The sequence below is a fragment of the Aedes aegypti genome, chromosome 3, assembly GCF_002204515.2.
Source record: "Aedes aegypti strain LVP_AGWG chromosome 3, AaegL5.0 Primary Assembly, whole genome shotgun sequence".
Taxonomy (NCBI): domain Eukaryota; kingdom Metazoa; phylum Arthropoda; class Insecta; order Diptera; family Culicidae; genus Aedes; species Aedes aegypti.
Genome location: NC_035109.1, coordinates 365,673,956 through 365,698,695, shown reverse-complemented (window position 1 = coordinate 365,698,695; position 24,740 = coordinate 365,673,956). Strand labels below are relative to the sequence as shown.

At 37.6% G+C, this 24,740-nt stretch overlaps 1 protein-coding gene across 1 annotated transcript; it reads left to right on the top strand.

The window, feature by feature from the left end:
- The first annotated feature begins 2,128 nt into the window (after positions 1-2,128).
- On the top strand, positions 2,129-24,481 carry LOC5564584 (pyruvate dehydrogenase E1 component subunit beta, mitochondrial). The gene is made up of 5 exons (XM_001648872.2): positions 2,129-2,577; positions 17,183-17,531; positions 17,596-17,940; positions 23,458-23,538; positions 23,608-24,481. The coding sequence occupies exons 1-5, from the start codon at positions 2,392-2,394 to the stop codon at positions 23,709-23,711; spliced, it is 1,065 nt and encodes a 354-aa protein (XP_001648922.2). The 5' UTR covers positions 2,129-2,391; the 3' UTR covers positions 23,712-24,481.
- Positions 24,482-24,740: the final 259 nt, after the last annotated feature.

The following is a 24,740-nucleotide window of genomic DNA, read 5'->3' as shown; positions in this document are numbered from 1 at the left end:
TATATATTTGTTACATTTGGATTGAATGCCCTCAATGTGATTTTTAAAAGCTAAATTCTATCTTTTATACTTAAGGCCCAAACGCAATGATAGCGGAACGGCAACGGAATGCGGAACCGGTTCGCCAGCATGAACTACAACATGCTTGTCGACTTGGTGTTGATTCACTTTCATTCGTTGATGGGTCAGTCGAGATAGTGTGGTTCATGCTGGCGAACCGGTTCCGCATTCCGTTGCCGTTCCGCTATCATTGCGTTTGAGCCTTTAACGTCATCTGACCAATTGATTAGAATTTCTCTCATCGTGATAAAATGTCTACTTGAAGGTTTCAAATAAAAAGCTTTTAGTTTATGTGGGAATATTATTAGTTGAGTTTTATAAGCATTAGGAGAAATCTTTCATTTTTACAACTATGAAGATAAAATATCCCAACTTTTTTGCAATCTACTACACATGACACGCAGGTTTCGTACTTTGGCGGAGAGGCCTGTATCGCAAGCAAACAAGGATTTTTGACATTCCTGGAGTAATTCAGGTAAGTCAGATGTGAAAATATTGTATAATATAGGTATCAAAATGCTGCCTTGAGGAACACCAGCTTTTATAGGAAGTCTTACATTTGGAGTTCTGATAATTAACCTGAAGTGTACTATTTAACATATAACTTTGGAATATTCTAACAAAATTAAAGTTTTTTTATTTTGCACTCAAGCATTCGTGCTAAACATTGTCAAATGCTTTTTCTATGTCTAGAAGAGCAAGACCAGTAGAATAGCCTTCAGATTTGTTGGAACGGATCAAATTTGTTACACGTAAAAGTTGATGTGGAAATGTGGAAATCCGGACTGTTCATTTTCAAACATTGAATTTTGGTTGTGTAGCCATCATTCTGTTTAAAATGACCTTTTCAGGAAAGCTAGAAACTTCTGCAGAATTTTTGTCTGGTTTTAAAATTGGCCAACCTTGACATTTTGCAATTTGTCAGGGAAATATGCCAACTGAAAATATTTGATCAATACATTTACTAAGAATTATAAGCTACCCTCTGGAAAGTTCTAGATAAGGTTACAAAATTTCCATCATCAGCAGTGGCTTTCACATATTTGAAGTGTTCAAAAATAGTTCTCACTTCATCCAAATCAGTCATCAAGGAATTTTCGAAAACGTTCTTTTGATTGAGAGTGTTCTCGGAATCCTCAGTAACTTGATTTTCAATTGAACTAGTGAGTCCTAATTGTGAGCGCTTTCAAACTGCATAGCAAGTTTTTGGACATTTTCGCAATAGTTATTAATAATTTGTTTTCCTCTTTCAATGCCGAAATTATATTTTAAATTTGTTTATTTCTTGATTGAGTAAAACGTTTTTTTATTTCTTTTTGCAGATCCGCCATATAATTTTTAAAACAGGATCGCGAGTGCGTTAAAATTGCCTCATGTTTTTAAAGCTAAGTATGCTGTTTCGCTCAAGAAAAGTAAAGAAATTCCTTGACTGAAAGGGTCAAGAAATTTCCTACAGAGAGCCCCCTTTGAAGTGACATTTCTTCTCAACTGCGTACTGCGATCAGAAAAAAAGAGATTTTCTTGACCATTTCTTGGGAGAAATTTTCCACGTATCGAGATAGGAGATTCCTTTTCTTGTCAGTAGCAAACCAGCCTTAAGACTCGATTTTTTCAGCACTCATTGTATTTATCCAACTCGGCGAGCCTCGTTGGATAAATGTACAACTCGTGCTGAAAAAATCATCATTTTGCATCTTGTTGCATAAATAACTATTTTCTCCTTCTTCGTTCCATTGGCCCGATTTAAAATTTAATTACAAATTTCTTATCAAATTTTGGTGCTGCATACCTCCCTAGTTGCCTTCACAGTGAGTGTAGTACACACCATCCCGTTATTTTAGTACAAAATTCGCGACGGCGCCAGACGTCAACACACCACCCACATCCGAAGTGTCAGTCTGGGGTGCTGTCGGCTGAGAATAGGCCTATTCACATGACGTCTCAAATCAGCTGATCGGGAAGCACTATGACAGTTCTTCTATGAAAATGACAGGCCCGTGTTAGCACCGGTCCTCCACCGATGTAAACAAATGCATAGACGGATATGTCACATGAAAAGGCCTATCTCATCGCGGTTCGAGTTGGTGTGCGTTTGACTTTTATTGCTGCTCGTCGTCGTCGAACGTCACTTGTCGCGGTTTTCGGTACAAATTCAGATTGATTGCATTTGTGTCGCAGTCCCATCAGCTCGCGATCTGCGATTCGCCTCTAAGTTCCGCTCTTAAGAGACGACGGTAAAGTTTCGAACTCGATCCGACGACCAGCTTCCATTGGGCGCTTAGGAGTGCTTGTTCCCGTGTGCGCTAGCAGAAGAAGAACAGAAGACGGAAGATGATGCTCGCCACGGCTGCCGTTCGCGGATTGACCCGCCGTTCGTTTTCGACCTCGAAAGTCCTTTCCGCCCAGCAGCTGACCGTCCGCGATGCCCTTAACTCGGCCCTGGACGAGGAGATGGAACGGGACGAGCGGGTGTTCCTGCTCGGCGAGGAAGTTGCCCAGTATGACGGTGCCTACAAGGTAAGAAGAGGTCCCTTGCCCACTTTTTTTCCTCTCGGTTCAACTCAGTCTCCATGTCATGTTACGTAAACTTTATTTGTCGTCGCGGTTCATGCGAATCTCGAGAAAAGAGTAAGAGTAGGATTGCATGAGAAGGGACGGAAGTGCTGAAGAGGGACAAGAGAAGGCTTTACGCGTACACTTGAAGGTTATCAGGCGGTGGTGGCGGTGCCGCATGACGATGATTGGGGATGACGATTTTTGTTTACAGTTTTTCGAGCGGTTCAATGCTGTTATGCTTCTGCATCTGATCTTCATTCATTCGTCAGAATTGCAATCAATGGAAGAAAGCAAAAGCGGGCTTTGGCGTTGATGTGATCGTATTGCTTATCATTATTAAAGATCACTGATAAAGCACTCAATCATGCCGTAAATATATTCTACAATAGCGTTCGAGTGGATTCTACCCTACTGGATATTGAAGGGAATATCGAATTAGCGTAATATTTGTAGGGTAAATTTGAGCATCAAAAGGGGAAGATCCCCCAGTACCAAAGACTTAAAGTGATTATAAAACGAAGCCAAACTTCGAACTTTCAAGCGCACAAGACTGGAGAATCTGTCACCTGATCACCTTAAGCCACTAAGTTCATAATTTAAAAGAAAACATTGGTTTTATGTACAAAGATAATACCTATTATAAATTAAGCTATCCGAAACTGGGGGACAGGTTTGCCAAAATTGTAAGTTGTCCACATTGTTTAAATATGACACAAAATACATTCTTACTTTCTAATTATGATCATATAATACCTTTGATTTAAACTATTTAGTCATATTCAAAATAATATGTTTATAATAGCCTCCTTTTCCTTTAATACACCATCTTGATTGGACCATAATTTCTCAATTTTTCAACTTTGTCCGGTACTGGGGGATCTTCCACTACAGACATTGAAATACTTTCTTGACCCGATAAAAATGTTATTATTATATAATACTCACTATCCAGGATAGCTCGTATTTTACCGCAAACAAGTTAGCAAGATGGAATTCAAATTTTTCCGTTGAAAAATAAATTTTAATAGGCAGAATTTTCTATGCAATGTCGAATTAAGCTCTTCTTTTTTTCTCGAATTGATTTTTTGTCGAATTAAGTTTTTCTTTTTTTTACCTCCCACCTGTAACATAATTTGCTCTAATGAGCACTTTCACAATTTTTAACTGAGAGCTTTCTTTTCCAATTGACCTTTGACCATCGTGTGGGAAGCACGACAGCAGCTCATGCCCTGGAAATTGAGAAACTAACCAACCCGAAAAGATTCTTGTCCGGCTAGATTCGAACCCACTCTACTTAGCTTGGTCTGGTTGAATAGCTGTCGGTCTACCGCTACGCCTCACAGTGATTAAAATGGTTTCACTTGTTCATAACGTTCATATAAGCGGTAACGTGCATGACCATCTGATGCCTTATCACTAGCCGCTATAGTAAAAACAAATGTACATATCACGAGAAATTGCAATGCATTGGAACCGGCTCAGCGAAACAGATCGGACAAAAAAGGAGATGCTTTCTGTACATACGGTGCTATTTATATTTTGTGCGAGTAGCAGGAAAAGAACAATGAATGGGTTTTCGATTGATGCTCGTATTTTTACGAAAAATAAAATGCTACCGGATAATAAATGACTGGCGAACGGTAACCTTCTACGCCGCAAACAAGCGAATTTAAAAAATTGTCTCGGAACGATAAGCAAAGCTTCGAACTACGTGCAACACTGGTACAATCGATGTGACAAATGTCGAGCTGACAGTAAATCTACTATCAGTAGGTAAGATCAAGGTCAATTGGCTACTTTCACCAAGACATGTTGCAAGGTCATGAATCCGACTGGACAAATCATCGCTTTTAAAAAGATAGCGATCTAATGGAGTGTTCAAATTGGAACAAAAACCACCTAAGCTATTGATGAAGACGATGCTGATCGATGGAATCATGCATTGATCGATGTAAACGGGAACGTCGACCGATGAAGGATATTCGCAACAAAAGGTAGATTACAAGGACACCACTATTTGATAGTTCGGTATACTGTGACATGCCCTATTACCGTAAGGTTAAAAAAAGCTCAAGTTTCAATCAATCAGATAAAAATAATTAATTAATATTTTCAAGTTGTTTAAGTTTTATATACATAGTAGACAGTTCTATATATTTTGCACAAAACATATTATTTGTGCTATTTTGAAAATTTTAACCATATTTACAGTTGCTCTTGTTAAACATACCATTGTTCCACATACCGTTCATCTGACCCCGACTGCCGGGTGATATTTTGAAACATCTCTTAATTACACGAACGAAGTACATCATAATTAAAACTTTAGTATCAAATAACGTCTTGAGGTTTGTATGATTGATTCGGGAAGTAAAATATATATTTTAATCGGCCATTTTGTTCCCTGCGATATATTTTCGCACTGGGTGTAAGTTGGGTCTGACATTTCTCCCCTTAAGGGGGCAGGATCCGTCATTGATTTCGGAATTTTCAAAAGCAGTTTTTTCGTTCAAAATCAAGAAAATTTATAGGAAAATGTGTTCACTGTAGGGGGAGATCCCCCAGTACCGGACACTTAAGCCACTAAATACATAGTTCGAAATATATTGGTTTCATGTGCTCTTGTTACCCATTTATGATAAATATTATCATTTTTATAGTGTACAAACATAAATTCAAAAATATAAATATGAATTTTGACATTGCATTTTGATGATGTATTTTAGTACCAAATTGATCGATCTTCAAAGGTGGCACCCAATACCGGACACGATCTGAAAATGACTCAAATTTTGTAAATTTGAACATCATTGAATGTGTTTACTATGGGAATAGTATATAATTGCAAATTCATTGCATTTGCAACATTTGCAAGAACAATTTGAATAATTATCAGTTTGCAAGATGTCCATCAAAAATCTCTTTCTTATATGATGAAAAATAGCACATTTTACGACATTGTTCTGAATGTTAATTTTTATTAATTTTATTGCATGTTTGATACCATGATCGACGGAATCCATGAAAAATGGATGTATTTTGAGACACTGGTGCAATAATTACAAAGATATAATATAACAAATCAAGCTGTCCGAAACTGGGGGACAAAAGGTGCTTAACCAAAATTGTAATTTGTCCATATTTAGTTCAATTATAGCACAAAATACATTCATACTTTCAAATTAGGATTATATTCGAACATACTTGCGTGATCCAAAGTATTTTTTCATATTCAAAATAATTACTAAATAGGCTAAAAATTAGGGCGATACGTCAATTTTTTTAAGATTTTCAAGCTTTTCTACTTTTTTAAGAAGGCATGCATATTTCAAGGATATGTTATTCTATGCAAACATTAGTCTCCATAATAGCTTCCTTTTCTACTAATACTTGATTGGACCATGATTTTTCAATGTTTCGACTTTGTCCGGTATTGGGTGCTGTCCGGTACTGGGGGATCTCCCCCTATTCTATTCTCCAACCGAAACACAGTGAACACATTTTCATCGATTAATTTTCAGTTTTGAGCAGGAAAACTGCTTTTGAAGTTTCAATGATGACGATGATTACGATGACGGAGCGTTGAACGTTAAGGTTTCATCATCCAATAAGGCTGGACTGGAAGTTGAATCATATGCCGTCCGCTCTTCCTGATGAATGTAGCCGGTTGGGCTGCTGCATCCGTTGCAATCGGATTCGGAGCTCCGTCCTCGGTTGGTTCGTCTATGGACCTGTCGTTACTTCCGGCATCATCGTCCGAGAAATCTTCCGTCAATTAGGATATATCCGGAAGTTATGTGTCCAAATGTTTATTATAAAATAACTATTGTGTCGATCAATACTATTTTTTTGTCACAGTGTAGCTCCAAGTATAGGTAGTCAGCGGCAAAATAAAAAGAATTTGAAAAACTTTTATAAAAAAAATATTTAATTGCATTTGTTACTGCATGTAAGTGTTCCTATTTCCGCTCACGGTAAACAGATTCCGTGACGAACTTACTAGAAAAATGCATCATTTCAAATTTCGTTATTTATCCTGATATTTTCTGTGGTCAAACCATATCTACTAATGCAATAAAGAAGGCTGTATACTAAAATCAACATTTCTTTAAAATTTTGTTCAATTTTTCGCATGAGCGGTTATTGGAACACACACAAATTCCTAGTGGCCCAATAACCGCTCACGAGGCCTTATGTTTTCAATATAAAGAATTATTTTATCAAATGAAAATAATGTCAGACGACTTCATTTGAAAGTTGATAAATCGTGCGAAAAATGTTGATTTTTGACACAAAAAATCAATTTTTACACTAGTGAGCGGAAATAGGGGCATGAGCGGATACTGGTACACTGATGGTATATCTTCAAGAAACATATTGTAGTTCGGTGACTGGTTATCACTACCAAGAGTTTTCTCGATGAACCTTGGCGTACACGGTATCTCCGTTCTAGAAACCTTTCTTGACTGTGCCGTGCTTTCGGTTGAAAGCGTCGTTATGCTTCGTCCTGTTCCTGGATATGTTATCTCCTTCGCTTCTGCTTGGCCTGAGCAATGATGAAACGGTTTGTAGCTGTCTGCCGAACATCATCTAGGCCGGTGATTTACCGGAGCTGTAAACTTGCAGGAACGTGACCAAAGCTTGATTTAGCGTCTCTTCCCCCGAGCGGATTTTCCGGAGGCTTCTCTTCAGGGTGTCCACGAATGTTTCGGCTAGACCATTTAATTGTTGACGTTATGGAGCGATGCGAATGTGGCGAATACCTTGACTGGTGCTGAAACTCAGGAATTCGTGGCCTAAGGGCTGTTTGGGCACATCAGGAGTTAATCATCAATGTTAACTTCCTTTTCCCGATCAGCCTAGATAGCCGTGTAGTGTCGGTAGCGGTTGTTTCAATTGGCTAAGAATTAACACTACGGACTGCCTGTTCCGGTGGTAAAAGTCCACCTCTCAGGTGACCTCTAATTCATGCAGCTTTAAGCTTACCGTGCCTAAGAATGAATGGTTAGGGGGGTCTAAATAAAACCTAACCGCAAACGGAGCCTGTGGAGTACCAGGGCGCCCTCTACAGTATAATGCCCTTCCTGTGCTACCCGGAGCAATGGTGCAGGTGACCTTGTGTTTCTCCGAGATAATCGGCTGCCCTTCTTCAGTCTCAAGCCTGAGGCAAAATAAGGGTGGGATTATTAATACGTTGTACTTTAGTTTAAATTTTCACCTTTATGGTTCCGCATTATGCGTTTTACACAGTGTATTCTGTGCTTTTTGCCTTTGGCGACTTTTAAGAGATACCGATCAGTTTTTTTTCGCTGCTGGTCTTTTTCGTTCTGAGATTGCGAAAAGCTTAATCCTGCCTAGTTAGTGGCTACGGTTAGGATAGCTTAGTTAGACCAATCTTCAGCATAAAATATCAGAAACGATTAATCTTTGTAGACTCATGTAAATGGTACAGCTCAAGTAGCGCTAGTTCAAAAACCTTACTTTTGTGAACTTTTATCTAGGTAACCTAGTGGACCCAGTTTTTGTTACTTTCAGAAACATGAAATGGCAAACTCGCGTACCATACCTTGTGCATGCGTGCTCGTAAATAGCGCTGACGTTGCTACACTCATTTCTGAGTTAACAACCAGAGATGTATGTGCTGTCACAATTGATATTTCTGTTGGTGACCTCAATAGGAAATACGTCTTTCGTTTTGTGGTGTATTTACCACATGATGAACCATCCCAATGGATGATTTCAAACGAGTTGTTGTTTACTCCCAATAAAAGGCGTTCTGCTGATTGTGGGCACATGCTGATACTCATCACATCATCTGGAGCAGCTTAGATATCAATTTGAGAAGCTCCAGTCTGATGGAATGCTTAAGTATTTCAAATCTTGGATTACTTATAAAAAATCGCCCAACCTTCATGGTATCTGCTAGAGAAGAAGTGTTAGACATAATGCTCTGCTCGAACAGAATCAGTCACGAGTTGACGAATTGGCATGTATCAGATGATGAATTATTATCTGATCATCGCTACATCTCTATATGAACATATGAATGTAAATTCGCAGACTTTGAATTTGTTATACTCCATAAACTGGGAATTGGTTGTGACCAAATTCCATGGATTCTCTCCGTCCATTGGAAATCCTAGTGATTTGGATGTTTCCACTTCCGGTGAATTGAGACACAATTGTCCTTGCTTCGAGTGTTCTCACAATTGCTTGTTACTTTGCTTATAGGTAATGTTCCTCACAACTCCCTTCGCGGGACGATGTCTGGCTATTTGTAAAGGAATATGTCAGATAGTCAGGCTGATTTTAAAGCTTTTGCTTCGGCTAACTCAAGGTCGAAGCTTGTTATCGCATGTCGAACTCAAATTGAGGAACTGAATTCAGTCAACTCTGTGAACCTTGTGTGGGTACCTGGTCATTCTTCCATCGCTGGAAATGAATTGGCTGATAAGCTAGTTCGCGATGGAGCATCGCATGACTTCATTGGCCCTGAGCCGGCTATTCCAATTTCGAAGTGCTGGGTAAAGCTTCAGATAAACTCTTGGGTGGCAACTCAGCACTAGCAATATTTGAATAGTTTGAAGTCAAACAAAATTGTACATTACTGAGCCATCTCCAAGGGTGGCGAAGTATTTAACAAATCTGTCAAAGCAGAATTGCAGTCTCTTGGTCAGAGCGTTGACAGGCCACTGCCGACTCAACTATCACATGGCAAATATTCAGCGTGCTGACTCATTTGTGTGTGATAGTTGTGACTCCGATTGTGGAACTTCGTATCACCTGATATGTAACTGTTCAGTTTTTGCGCGAATGCGATTCCAATTACTTGGTAAACACTTATTAAGTGAAACTGAATTCAGAAGCCTGAATCTTCAGGAAATTCTGTTATTCTTAACCCGCTGTGGTAATGATCTATAGGCTCTCTTTACGCTCATGCGTTTTACAGTGCCCTTTTTAGGGCGCTGTTCGAACCCATTGTGGTATGGAGCTACATGCTCTCATTTCGCTTTTGCGATCTTCCCTCATCAAGGGAACCCACTGCTATTTCCTCCCATCTTTCCCTTCCCTTTCCTCTCCCATCGGGTAGATGATGAAATAGGCTCAAATATGGCGATGGCACAAATCTCCCAACTGGTGGGGAACGTGCCTTTGGAGTCGGCCTTCTGATACTTCCGGCATCATCGTCCGAGAAATCTTCCGTCAATTAGGATATATCCGGAAGTTATGTGTCCAAATGTTTATTATAAAATAACTATTGTGTCGATCAATACTATTTTTTTGTCACAGTGTAGCTCCAAGTATAGGTAGTCAGCGGCAAAATAAAAAGAATTTGAAAAACTTTTATAAAAAAAATATTTAATTGCATTTGTTACTGCATGTAAGTGTTCCTATTTCCGCTCACGGTAAACAGATTCCGTGACGAACTTACTAGAAAAATGCATCATTTCAAATTTCGTTATTTATCCTGATATTTTCTGTGGTCAAACCATATCTACTAATGCAATAAAGAAGGCTGTATACTAAAATCAACATTTCTTTAAAATTTTGTTCAATTTTTCGCATGAGCGGTTATTGGAACACACACAAATTCCTAGTGGCCCAATAACCGCTCACGAGGCCTTATGTTTTCAATATAAAGAATTATTTTATCAAATGAAAATAATGTCAGACGACTTCATTTGAAAGTTGATAAATCGTGCGAAAAATGTTGATTTTTGACACAAAAAATCAATTTTTACACTAGTGAGCGGAAATAGGGGCATGAGCGGATACTGGTACACTGATGGTATATCTTCAAGAAACATATTGTAGTTCGGTGACTGGTTATCACTACCAAGAGTTTTCTCGATGAACCTTGGCGTACACGGTATCTCCGTTCTAGAAACCTTTCTTGACTGTGCCGTGCTTTCGGTTGAAAGCGTCGTTATGCTTCGTCCTGTTCCTGGATATGTTATCTCCTTCGCTTCTGCTTGGCCTGAGCAATGATGAAACGGTTTGTAGCTGTCTGCCGAACATCATCTAGGCCGGTGATTTACCGGAGCTGTAAACTTGCAGGAACGTGACCAAAGCTTGATCTAGCGTCTCTTCCCCCGAGCGGATTTTCCGGAGGCTTCTCTTCAGGGTGTCCACGAATGTTTCGGCTAGACCATTTAATTGTTGACGTTATGGAGCGATGCGAATGTGGCGGATACCTTGACTGGTGCTGAAACTCAGGAATTCGTGGCCTAAGAATTGGATGCCGTTATCCGAAAAGATTACAACGCTGAATGTTGCGAAGGTTTGATTCAGCAGCTTGATCGTGTCTTTCGTTGTCGTCGATTTGGTTGCGTGCATCACTTAGAATAAGGATCCATATATTATCAGAAAGTAGACACGTATGTGATAATTTATTTCGTAGTGCTTTTTATTTGAAGTGATTTATTTGGATTTAGTGCTCAAATCTTTAGTGCCGAGTGAGATTTATTGTGAAATGTGATGAGAAAGAAGTAAATTTGCCTGTGGCATATTTCTACTTATTTAGCAATTTCTAAATCGCCAGGTGAAGAATTCAACATTTCTTGGTTTGATTGGGCAGTAATTATACTTTAAGTTATATTCAGTCAGTTTAATCATCACACCATAGCATCTTATGAGCTAACTCATGGAGATAATATGATTTGAAAAAATGAAATTGTGGCAACCAGAGTGAAATTAATATGGCGGAACCATAATTGATAGATTGCCATCGACAAATGCTGTTTTGTCATCATAAATACACAAATAAGGGCACACTGTTATGCTTCGGCATTTGTGGATGTAAAATTGCCTTAATAAATGCTGGTTGAAGATGATTCCGCTTTTTTTTGCTTTCTATGGTAACTAAGCAGCATTAAATAAAGTTTGCAGTTTGGTCATGTTATTATGAAGAATATTCACAAAAGCAATGAAAGCGGATATTAGTTTGTCTTTTTTCCATCAGGAATAAGTGTTTGCAATGCACAGTGGTCCAGGAATCAGTTTTACGCGGAAAGATGCATTTTGAGCTTTGGAATGAAACTTTAGACGAAAACGGTCTTCTACAAAGTTGTTTGTATTAGTTAAGCCCATTATTTGGTGGTGGATGTCCTTATTATGAGGTTAAGAATCTTGTAGAACAAAAACTGTAGAGAAATGTATGTTTTACAGGTACTTTAATGAACAGAAATCAATTTTATGAGGTCAAAACCATCTCTAATCGGCATACAGTGTTCTCAAAAGTTGTAAAGTACTAATAATACGTTCAACTAGTGGTATTTATTTTGATTTTCCTTTTTCCAAACTCTCGAATTTTTGGAATGTAAAAAAAAGCCAAAAAACACATTCGACTTGAGGCACCTCCTAATCTTCTCCAAATTGGATGAAAATTTGTCTGGTAGTTTGTTTTAGTATTGCAACTAGGACTAGGGAGTGACTGGTTGAATCCCAGAAATTTTGATTTTTGTGAAACTGTCTAATCTGTAATTTTTTGATATAATATACAATTTTATTTTGTTTTTTGAATGCCGTCAAAAGATATTTTTATGTTTGCCCTATTCAGAGATATTTGCAAACAAAGTAGGTATGTTTTTTTTAAAGAAAAACAACAATAACTCCCAAACGAAAAAAAATAGCGAGTTTCTTCACTCATCAAATTACGCATTTTTTAAAGCTCTAAAGGTGTTTCATAGACTAATTTGATGAGAAATTTGAATTGAAAACTCTAGAGTCAGATAACAAGTTTTGTTCGGACCACCCTATGTCACCTATGGAAAATAGCTCTAAATCGGTCAATTCAAGAGATACAAAAAAACTTTTTTGGCGAAGTTGCTTGAAACTGAATGAATGAGATCCACCCTAATTTTAAATAACACCAAACAAAGGACCTTACTAATACAAACAGAAGACCGTTTTCGTGTTATGTTTCATACTTTAGCTCAAAATGCATCTTTCCGCGTAAAACTGATTCCTGGACCATAGTGCAATGTATCGTAATACATTCTCAATGCATCTAAAGAGCCCTAATACTGATTTCAGTGGTATAAATGAGGTAAATTATCAAGATTCAAGTGCAAGTTAATCAGTTTAAAAGCAGCTTTTATTACTACAAGGTGTATTATATCCAGTGGCGATTCCCTAACCTCAAATCTACCTGTTCCACGAATAGAAATCCTTGAATTTCAGCAACAAATTTGCATGTAATGAATAGAGATTTGTTAGAAAGGACGATTTCAATAATTAATTTTAGGATTTATAACATAAATTTGCCGAAATAGTCATTTTTAAAGTCGTAGAACAGGTAGAAAGTGAGGTTACGAGTCGCCACTGATTATATCTATCTTTTATCATAGCCGTCACAAATAAGTGTCATTCAGCCACCACTATCAGTTTCAATGAGGTATTATATGCTATATTAAAGCTGGTTTTGTAGCCACAAAATTTTAACTTCTTAGTTTGTCTCTCAACGGTTTTGAAAACAACTAAGAGCTGATCTAAAAAATATCATCTTCAAGCAACGTTAAATGTCGCCACGTAACTGTCATAAAACATTAATAAATCCACACGAATGCCAAATTGCTTTGGAATTGTTACTTGGGTTATACTCTTATGCATTTGAAGAAGTATTCATTCCACATCTCTCTCTGTTTATACCTCTGGACATGTTTAATTTCAAATCATGAAAGTGAAAACTTGACGATTGCTAAAAACAAAATGCATGAGTAACACATTCAGTTTTTTGTACCTCTTTTGAACTATAAATATAAATCAGCAACTGAGAGTTTCCTAAAAAGTAACGTAAAAGACGAGTTCTGTTGAATAAAAAAATACCTTTTTCATTATGTTTCAGTGAAATATAAGTAGAAAAACTATCTAGATTTGCATATATTTTTCAAGTTTTGGAAAGGAGAAAAAACTATATTAGGGTCATTAAACATTAATCCAAGATTTTTGAAATCTCAAAGCAACAGCAAATTTAAAAAGCAGGAAATGGACCAAAACTGTATCGAAGGTCGCTGTTTAGTGAAAACTGATTCAGGTGCCAGTATCAAACGCCGGATAACTGAACATTTGTAAATATAAATAAATAACCAGTTGATTATAATTGTTATCGATTATCGTAATTTAAAGAGTTAAGTCGGAAAGTTTCGTTGACAAATAAATTAAAACGATAGATTTGCTACTGGAAAGATAATAAATATGAAAGTATTCCATGACTCTTTTATGCATATACAAGTGCAGACATTTTTTGACGTATATAGACCAGACCATTGGGGCCTTCCTTAGCCGAGTGGTTAGAGTCCGCGGCTACAAAGCAAAGCCATGCTGAAGGTGTCTGGGTTCGATTCCCGGTCGGTCCAGGATCTTTTCGTAATGGAAATTTCTTTGACTTCCCTGGGCATACAGTATCATCGTACTTGTCACAGGATATACGAATGCGAAAATGGCAACTTTGGCAAAGAAAGCTCTCAGTTAATAACTGTGGAAGTGCTCATAAGAACACTAAGCAGGTTCTGTCCCAGTGAGGATGTTAATGCCAAGAAGAAGAAGAAGAAGACCAGACCAAGTGATTCTTAGGGGTTTCAGGAAAACGTACTTTAAGCATCCACACGCTATGTCTGAACCAGACGATTATAAAAATCGAATGTACATCGGATTTTTTCTCGCCATAGACCAGTATTTGGCCTATATTTTCATAATCGGAAGGTTTTAAATTATTCCATCGGGGCAATTTTTTCCATACATTTTGTATGGGCTGAAATGCGTCGAAAACGTGATTTTCATGGGTTTTAGTATGAAAAATAGCTAAACAGTGGAAAAAAAAAATCACCGATGGAATATTTTAAAACCTTCCGATTATGAGAATATAGACCAAAAACTGATCTCTAGCGAGAAAAAATCCGATGTACATTCGATTTTTATAATCGTCTGATTCAGACATAGCGTGATCCATAATAAGAAGATACTTGCAATGTTTCTCCTAGTATTTGAACTTACCTATTTGATAAAACATCTGTTTCAAATTATCATCAAAAATAACAAATTTACACATCATCGATTCCAACATTTTTGATCCCAAGGGGGCGAAAGTAAAAAAAGTTGACAATTATATTGATTATGCTGGTAAATTTTACCAATCCATTGGACCTACTGATAATACTGAACAACTCGTGCGCGAACTTAGATTTGTTCGTAAACAAAATTATTGTACAACAATATTATTTAAAAAGTGAAGGGGCGGGGTAAAATGAGCCACCTAGAATCAAGCTAAAAAAAAAACGGTGTTTTGAATATAAAAACCAATTGCCTAAATATACTAGATTATTTGTTTTACTGCACTGTCATCTTGGTTCACCATTACAAGTGGAAAACTTTGCTAGGTTGAACCAAGTGTCGCAATTTAATACTACACATTGTATGTTTACTATGTGTTATGTATTTATCAAATATAGACGGCCAGAACTCATAATTTCAAGCAAAGCTAACAAAATCTCCTTTCCAATATTGTACTGTTTATCATAAGCTCTTCTCTACATTGTTTTAAATGAAAATCGTACGATTGAATTAGGTGGCTCATACTGCACCGTCGGGTGACTCATAAGACCCCATATGGTTGATGAATACGCAGAAAAACATGGTTTTCAAAAATGTTCCTAAAACAGATTTCAAGTTGATGTTAACATTAATTATCGAAATAACATTGAAGAAAATATTATAGTACAAGTTACCAATGATAGTTTATGCTGTTTTTCTATGCATTCCATGACGTTTTTCTTAGGTGGCCCATATTGCTCCGATCACCCCAGGTGTGTTGGCGGAGGCAAGTAAGAGTGCTATGCACCTGATGAAGAGAAAAAATCTCGATGCTTGGGAAATTAGTTTTATTGAGTGTGGTTGAGAAATTCATTGATCTTTGTTCGCAGTACGCGGCTCAGAGGAAATGTGTTTCTTGCAATTTCTCATCGTAAAAGGCTCTTTTCATCATGGAACGGCCTACTTTCTTGTACTGAATTATGCAATGTCGTAATAATCATTACGCAACTGAAAGCAGTTGCCTTATGACTATAACGCCCACCTTTCTCATTACGCAACTAATATGAGTTGTGTAATGAATCATTGAATTTGCAGAAGTTGCTATCTACTCACTAAGCTCTTACGGTAAATTTCACCGTAATCTCAACAGCTGAACAGTTCGGTGAAATAAAACACCCTAATTCCGTCGAAGCTTACCATGCCAATGACCATTTTTGCATGCGTAATATCGTGTGGCAGGTACGAAGATACTCTATGCACTGGGAAGTCGATAATATTTCCAACCCAACAAGATTATCGACCGGTGCGATCCTCAGCTTGGTCTTGCTGAATAGCTGCGTATTTACCACTTCGGATATCTGAGCCCCTATGTTAGCCTCTATGAAGGATGTAAATAGCGGGACCTTTCCATTTCATTCGATTTCATCACCAATGAAAATAAAAACTTACAGTGAGTAGTGTTTGATCCTTCGACCTTGACACTTGCTCCTGCGGGGGCGGGCGATGAGGGCAGGATCAAACACGTTGCGCGTCGTAGTGAAAAAGTACCACGATTCGTTAGTAGTGTTTGATCTCTGATCGCGTCGCTTGCTCCTGCGTGGGCGAGTGATGAACACTTGTTCGGCGTATAATGCGATTATCGAATTTATTTCGCGAGTCCGGTCAGGCGTGATTATATTATGGATCGCATCACCAAACATTGGTGACTCTATACCTTATCCCACTAACCCAATATTCTTTCCATGACAACTGTGGAGATGCAGAGGTATACTCGATCTCTAGTAACAACGGTTGTTTAACTAACATACCTTCCCTTTCCCGTTGGCCGTAAGGACGTGGCCTGCGCCGTTATTGACTTTTAAAATTTGAGCTTTTGATTTGTGCACATTGAAGAATGGTAAACTAATCCCAATCCTCATTCATTAATTCTCTGTGCAACTTTGATTGTTCTGTTATGACTCATCCGAACAGAAGCAAAAAAAAAAAACTTAAATTTAAATCGTCTGTGTAAATTTAAAAAATAATCTGTGGAACTTTTTGTAAGAACCTTTGCAGTAATATCTGAAAAAAATATTGGGAAGATGTCTATTTTTCTTTTGTTTAAATTCCTGAAAAAATACTTTGTGTAATACTTTGCATAATGTGACAAGAAATCCCCCAAGATATTATTGGAAGTACCATCATATTTTTTATTTGATTTCAACTGATTTCTGTTTAATCTCTATTTAGTCTAGCGATTCCTGCTTGTTTGTGGTCTCTGGACGTGGTCGTTGAACTTGTCGCATAAATTCGAAGCCTAAAATGATAACCCTAAAAGGCTGATTGAATCATCGTACAAAACAGACACTCGTGTACTTCGTTATTCTAGTTCAAGATCGTGAGTGATAGACCAAAGCACTGCTGGGAACTTCTGCCAGGATATCAGTTAATTATTCTCTAGCTCGTAAACCGCATCATATTTCATATGTTCATAAACTGTAATTTGTCATTTAACAAGATTTTCAACGTACAACTTTTTTACACATTCCTTTAACAGGTGTCCCGAGGTCTGTGGAAAAAGTACGGCGACAAGCGGGTAATCGATACGCCCATCACCGAGATGGGTTTCGCCGGTATTGCCGTCGGCGCTGCCTTCGCCGGTTTGCGTCCGGTGTGCGAGTTCATGACCTTCAACTTCTCCATGCAAGCCATCGATCAGGTCATCAACTCGGCGGCCAAAACATTCTACATGTCGGCCGGTACGGTCAACGTTCCGATCGTTTTCCGCGGCCCGAACGGTGCCGCCGCCGGTGTAGGAGCTCAGCATTCGCAGTGCTTCGGCGCGTGGTACTCACACTGCCCGGGACTTAAGGTGATTTCGCCGTACGACAGCGAAGATGCCAAGGGTATGTAGGAACGTAATGGGGAATGCACCGGTTTTTCACATGTGTTCATGTTGCATCATTTCAGGACTGATGAAGGCTGCCATTCGAGATCCAGATCCAGTGGTGTGTCTGGAGAACGAAATGCTGTACGGTGTTGGATTCCCGGTGTCCGACCAGGTGCTGGATAAGGAATTCGTACTGCCTATCGGTAAGGCTAAGATCATGCGACCGGGCAAGCATATCACCTTGGTGGCTCACTCCAAGGCCGTGGAGAACGCCCTGCAGGCTGCCAACGAACTGGCGGGCAAGGGCGTCGAGTGCGAGGTGATCAATCTGCGTTCGTTGCGTCCACTGGACACCGAGACGATATTCAAGTCGGTTCAGAAGACTCACCACTTGGTGACAGTTGAACAGGGTTGGCCACAAAGCGGTAAGTTGTATGTCTGTTGAAAGAGGGTTGCAGGATGTCTATCCATCCGAAAAAAAACGTTAAAAATACGGGAATTACAAAAGACCCGAAAAAATACGGGGATTTAAAGGATACACTGGGAAATATGTATTTCAAACATAAGAAAATCGATTTGTTTCAATTTAAAGCACATTGGGCAAAACTAGAATGTTTTGATAGTAGATGCATGACTATCCTTCGGTGAGTTATCAAGAGCTAGTTTTTTTCTAATATTTTTTTTTAATACTGCAAAAAAACGTTTTTTTAGACATTTTTTACTCCTTTCTTGTAAAATACTCTTTAGATTACTGGCGAAAGATATTGAAAAAAATCATACGTGATCTTATAGAACACCCTTGAAATATTTCTAGAATGATACTTAGGGGTTCCTAGCAATTTTTTCATGAGACGCGTATCATTTGCATTACGATTCATTAACAAGAGGCGATACTTGACCAGCCACTTGAAGTAGATTTCTCATTAGGTTTTAGGTGGATTCTTGAAAAGATCCTCGACTATTTTTTCTTGAAATTTTTAGTAGATTCGTAGAGGTGGAAAGCTGATCCAAAAAATGTTGAGCAAATTTCTTGGGAGATCCAGGACAAGTTCGTTAAAAATTCAGGCGGATTTATTGAGTTACTGTTGTTGATTTTTTGGCTGTTTATTAGTTTGGATATGTAGCTCAAACATCTATAACGAGACAAAATACACTTTTTAGCAATGAGGAAGTCATGTCCGTGTTACAATATTATTCTCGACGCCGCGCAAAATCAGCACTGCTGGTTTGTTGCCAAATCATTCCATTTTACTTCCGCTTATCTCTCTATAAAGGATCACTAGTTTAGAGTGGTTTTATCATGCACTACTATCCCCCCAATCTGATCAAACTTGTAGCAGTATACGATAAACGGTATCTCATAATGTGCAGCATGTTATGATAGTTACAGAGAGCGATACGTGAGAGATTCTCTCAATTTTCTCAGGATTCAATCCCTGACCAGGACCAATACTCAGACGGACTAGGCAATGGCGCCCACATGAACACTGTTTTTTATTAATATTGTGACGTGGTAGTTTTTGAAAAGTACCCATATTCCCTTGCTTCTGAGAAAAGGAAGCATTGTGAAAATCAGCAGCTCCATCAGAATTTGTTTGAAATAGTAGTGTAGTAGTGTCATTACTAATACTGTCTAGTCGAAATGGTTTTGAATAATTTGTCACTCAAGTGCTATTCTGATTATTCCTGTCTTTTACGTAAGATTAGAGTCTTAAATGTCAATTGTCGTCAAGTCTTAACAAAATTAGGCTGTTTAGTAGTAGTTCTAGTAAATTTCATTTATTGGTCATTACGTTCATATATCCTTAAAGAAAAAAGTCGCTTTCCTTGTCTGTTCAACAATTTATCGACACTAGCAAGTGTACCCTAATGATCGATCTCAGCGTCTTACTTTCCATAGTCATTGTTATAGAGAATATTGAAGAGTAAAGTTACCTTAAGCTTCTATTACAGTCTCCTACAAGATTCACTTTTCGGTGGCAAATGCAATGCTTCACAACGCCTACTTTCTACTTGTAAATTTTGCGAAAATGAAGCTTGAGTTAGATTATACCGCTGTTACAAAAGAGGTATTTCTTATTATGGCAATGTAAAAACCATATCAAAATAAGATTGTCGCCACTTATTTCTACTCAGTGAATCTAGCGGACTTTGGGGCAAGTGTGCCATAGGGGCAAGTGTGCCACCCCTGCTTTTTATAAAAACTACAATATATATTTTCTTTTTGAGCTTAACAATATGTTCCCTTATATTTCACAATACAATGATCAAAATATGAAGAAAATTGCTCTATTTTTCACGTATTTACAGCGACTTGTGCTAAAACAACCAAATTTGAGTGGAATTTTATAAGATTTTGTTGTTTCTAAATAGCATGGTGAAAGGTCAATTATTAACAGATTTTTCTAACGTACTGTACATCGTGAAACTATTCAAATGTGTAAGTTATTGTGGCATTTTAATCAAAAAAGTATTTAGTTTTACCAACGAAATCCAGTTTGGTTGAAATGTAGGGTTTTGTTCTTCTTCGTCGTAAGCGCTACTATTCGTCGTATCAAACTTTAAATGTTCCACTACGGCGGATATTCAAACTTACCTGCAACATAGATTCATTATCCAAGTGTAATTTTGTGAAAGCTGTTATGGTTTGTACACTTGTACACCAAAAATGCAATAAAACTACTGTACTTCAGTAAATAACTTCAGTTCAATTATCCACTTTGCACTTTTTCACCGAAATCGCATGGACGAACACGATTTGAGAGAAATGCTTAGCGATCGACTGAGCCACACCACTTTCCAACACAAGTTTCTTCCCGCCCCCGTGGGTGACTTACTTCGCCGGGCACTTATTTTCACTATGGAAAACCTTCGTACTTCTTCACTGAAGGATTTCATTCCAATCACACGCCGTAAAACTTCAATAAATCACCAAATTTTACGAAATTTCCTCAACCGCCGTGTATAATTGAGAATGTAAACAAAGTTTAATCCGTCGTACTGAGAAAAAAAAGCTTGTGCGCATCAATGTGTGCGCGACGCTCGACGTAAAAATACGATTCCTTTGATTGTGTTGTTTTCGCTGTACTGTGAGCAAATGCCATAATTGTACGGTCAAAAGGAATTGTGTTCATATGTTTGGGCTGAATTTTGATAACGAACAATGAATTTTAAAGGAAATTAGTATATTCCATCATGCTGAAGGAATGGAGGGAGATGCCCGTAGATCTATATATTCTAGTAAAACATTTTATTATAGCGTTGATATGTTGTGTTTTAACCATTCAATACACACAGTGAGCCGTAAGTTGTGAGACGAATCTGGAAACTGATTGCGACGGAGTTGAAAACGATACGACGGACAGAGAATACGGTAAGATGCATTTTCTTTGCATTATTTCCAAAAAGAGATCAAGATTTATCAAAATGTTATTGTACAATGCTAGAGCCGTTTTGAGAAAGAATTGTTTGGCATCGGTTTGTGTCAGCATCATTCACTGCAATACTGAGAAAATTGCAGTTCTCACTGATCAATGCTTAATACGATGGATACTAGCACATCACCCTATACCTATTGGGGCAAGTGTGCCACCTATTTGGTAAACAAAAATTGTTGGAGTGAAATTTATAAAAATGTAAACATCTTCAACAGAATCATAATAATAAACCAAAATGAGGCACCAGTAGTAATTTCTGAAGTATAGTAGGGGAATAACTGACATGTTTGCCCCCTAAAGTGATTTTTTCTCAGAATATTCAATATTCAATACGTTTTTCGGCTTATTAAGTACAGTTTTACATATCTACATCAATATTTTACCGTTATTTAGTGCTGATCTAGACTAATATTATACATATTCGCCGTAATATAAGGGTAATACATATATTGTATGGAATGGAGACAAAAATAACCATTTTAGTTATTCGGATTGAGTAATAGGGAGTTACACATGTTTTGAATCCTGTTATAAAGCATCCCCTTATCACGGTAAACTTAATTCTTGTTTTAATTATCGATTAGCGTCTGCTTTGTAAGTATTATTAATAGGAAATAAAGAAAATTTCATTACAAGTGGAATTATATACGATTTTCATATGGTGGCCGTCTTGCCCCATATGGGTGGCACACTTGCCCCATAGTGTCGAAAAATAAGTTATTTTGGATGATATTTGAGAAGCTCCAAAACTAATACTTTTTGAAATTATTTTCTTTTTAAATGGCACAGTGGTTATGAAAAGATGTAAAACTAACATCATGAGGATAAATTGGTGGATTCTATGAGCTTTAGACAAAGTTAGAGAACAATTTGCTTAAGGTGGCACACTTGCCCCAAATTCCGCTACTAGTCATTTTCCTTAGAGTTCCTAAGTATTCTCGACGTCGTATATGATAACGATGTATCTAGCTAGCTAATAGTAAGAGTGGCTACGGATCATTCTGGTTAGCAAAAGGCAAACTGAACGTCACCAATAGTATTAATGTCCACTTCGAATAGATTAATTATTTGAAATGGGCATCAATTCTATCAATGACGCAGAATGTCCGTTGGATCACATCCGAGATATTATTGCGTCTATGCCATATGAATTATGACGCGGCTTTAAGCAAAAAAAGCCAAAATGTGATATCACCACTACAGGCTACGCCTCTGGTTTCCATCATATGGGCTAATGGATTATGCCCTCCCATCACGGCAAGGTCGCATAATCAAGGGGAGGGAATAATCCTGGTGGGTGCCCCGTGGAATTATACAACTTTATTTTACTCCCATTCTCAGCTGGGCCAGTCTATTGGGTATCGTTTGGGCTTACAATATTCTATGAAAATAACTTAGATCAAATTCTCCAAATTTAAAAATATAGGGGGAGATCCCCCAGTACCGGACACTTAAGCCACTAAATTCATAATTCGAAAAATATTGATTTTATGGGCTCGTGTTCCCCATTTATGATAAATATTATCATTTTTATAGTGTACAAAAATAAATTTGAAAATATAAATAAGAATTTTGACATTGCATTTTGATGATGTATTTTAGTACCATATTGATCGATCTTGAAAGGTGGCACCCAATACCGGACACGATCTGTATATGCCTCGAATTCTGTAAATTTGAAAATCATTGAATGTATATACTATAGGAATAGTTTAAAATTACCAATTCAATGCATTTGGAACATTTACAAGAATAATTTGAGTGTTTCTAGTTTGCAAGATGCCTATCAAAAACCTCTTTCATATATGATGAAAAATAGCACATTTTACGATGTTGTTCTGAATGTTCATTCTTCTTAATTTTATTGCATGTTTGTTACCGTGATCGACGGAACCCATGAAAAATGAAAGTATTTTGAGACACTGATGCAATAATTACAAAAATATCATATAACAAATCAAGCTGTCCGAAACTGAGGGACAGGAGGTGCTTAACCAAAATTGTAATTTTTCCATATTTAGTTCAATTATGGTACAAAATACATTCATACTATCAAATTAGGATTATGTTCGATCATGCTTGCGGCATCCAAAGTATTTTTTCATATTCAAAATAATTAGAGGATTCAAAATTAAGAGGATACGTCAATTTTTTAAAGATTTTCAAACTTTTCTACTTTTTTAAAAAGGCATGCATATTTCAAGGATGTGTTGTTCTACGCAAACATTAGTCTGCATAATAGCTTTCTTTTCTACTAATACACCATCTTGATTGGACCATGATTTCTCAATGTTTCGACTTTGTCCGGTATTGGGTGCTGTCCGGCACTGGTGGATCTCCCCCTAAAATATAAAAAAAAAACGAAAATATCGAGTCCTGGCAAAATGTCATACATTTTTAGTTGTTTAGGCATTCGGGAATAATCGGGAATTGGAAATCTGATTTTTAATAGACACTCTGACTTCGCTAAACAGTTATTTTGAACTTTTTGAATTTTTTTTGTAGGTATTGGATCTGAGATTTGTGCTAGAATCATGGAACACGAAACGTTCTTCCATTTGGACGCTCCGGTATGGCGTGTGACAGGTAAGCTCCATCCAATATTCCATCTATAAAAACCGTAAAAACTTGAACACGTTTATCCCCTCATTATAGGAGTGGACGTCCCGATGCCTTATGCCAAATCGCTGGAAGCGGCGGCACTGCCACAGACACACGATGTTGTTACTGCAGTTAATAAAGTGTTAGGTATTAAGTAAGGACGGTGACAAAACGAAAGAGAGAGAGAAGTCTTCGATCGAACCATACTACTACAAAAGAGTAACTACACCGTACCAAGTCACAAGACGTTCGCTCTGCGTGTAGGCGGGGCCTCCGTTTTAGATCACCGAGCGAGGGTTTCAAAGATATTTGCTAGGTTGAATGATTTTATTTTACTTGATTGGGTTAACTTATTTTTCCTATCTTCTTAAACATCAAAATCGAAAAAAATGAGCATGTCGAACGATCGATTGGATGGCTAAATATATTGTAGGCCTCAAAAGTATTCTCTACTCTAAAGACATCTTGTGATTCTCAATAGTGCGCAACTCAAATACATATAAACTCTTAGTTAAATTTCTTTGTCAAAATTTCAAATCGTTCATTTTAATCATCAATAGGTTCGACCAAGTGCAAGTCTTCTTACATTTTAAGGAAAGGAAACTGTTGGTTGGTAGAAGTTTAGAGCCTCGCTGCACAGGAAACGCAAACGATTGTGCTTACAAAAAGTCAGGATATTAATCATGTAGCTGTTAAACGAATGTAAATAGAACTGAAAGCCACAACGACACCGTTATTACTAACAGACCGCCCACCCATGTCACCCTGTCTGATCCCTTATCGATATTCCTTCGATCACCCAGTGTATCGTAGTTTCCAACACGTTATGATTTTAGTTTCCTTTCCACTAATGGGATCCGCTTCTAGTCGAAGCGCTCTTATTTTGGAGACATTGCCAACATCAAATATAATTTTGAAAATAGAAAAATCTGCAAACTCTAGGTAACCAAGTGAAATATCACGACCTTGTACCATCAAGCTACCATTTACCGTGCATTTAAGAAAAATCTACACTTCAAAAAATTATATAATTTTCCCAAACAAATTAAAGTCAACTAGAATACCACTAAGAAGCGTGCAATTATACCATAATTCAAGGGAAAAATCTAAAATCAGTGATACATTACAAAAACTTACTCAAAAATTGTGTTTTCGTACCGTTCAATGGGACCATTCACCGTGCACAC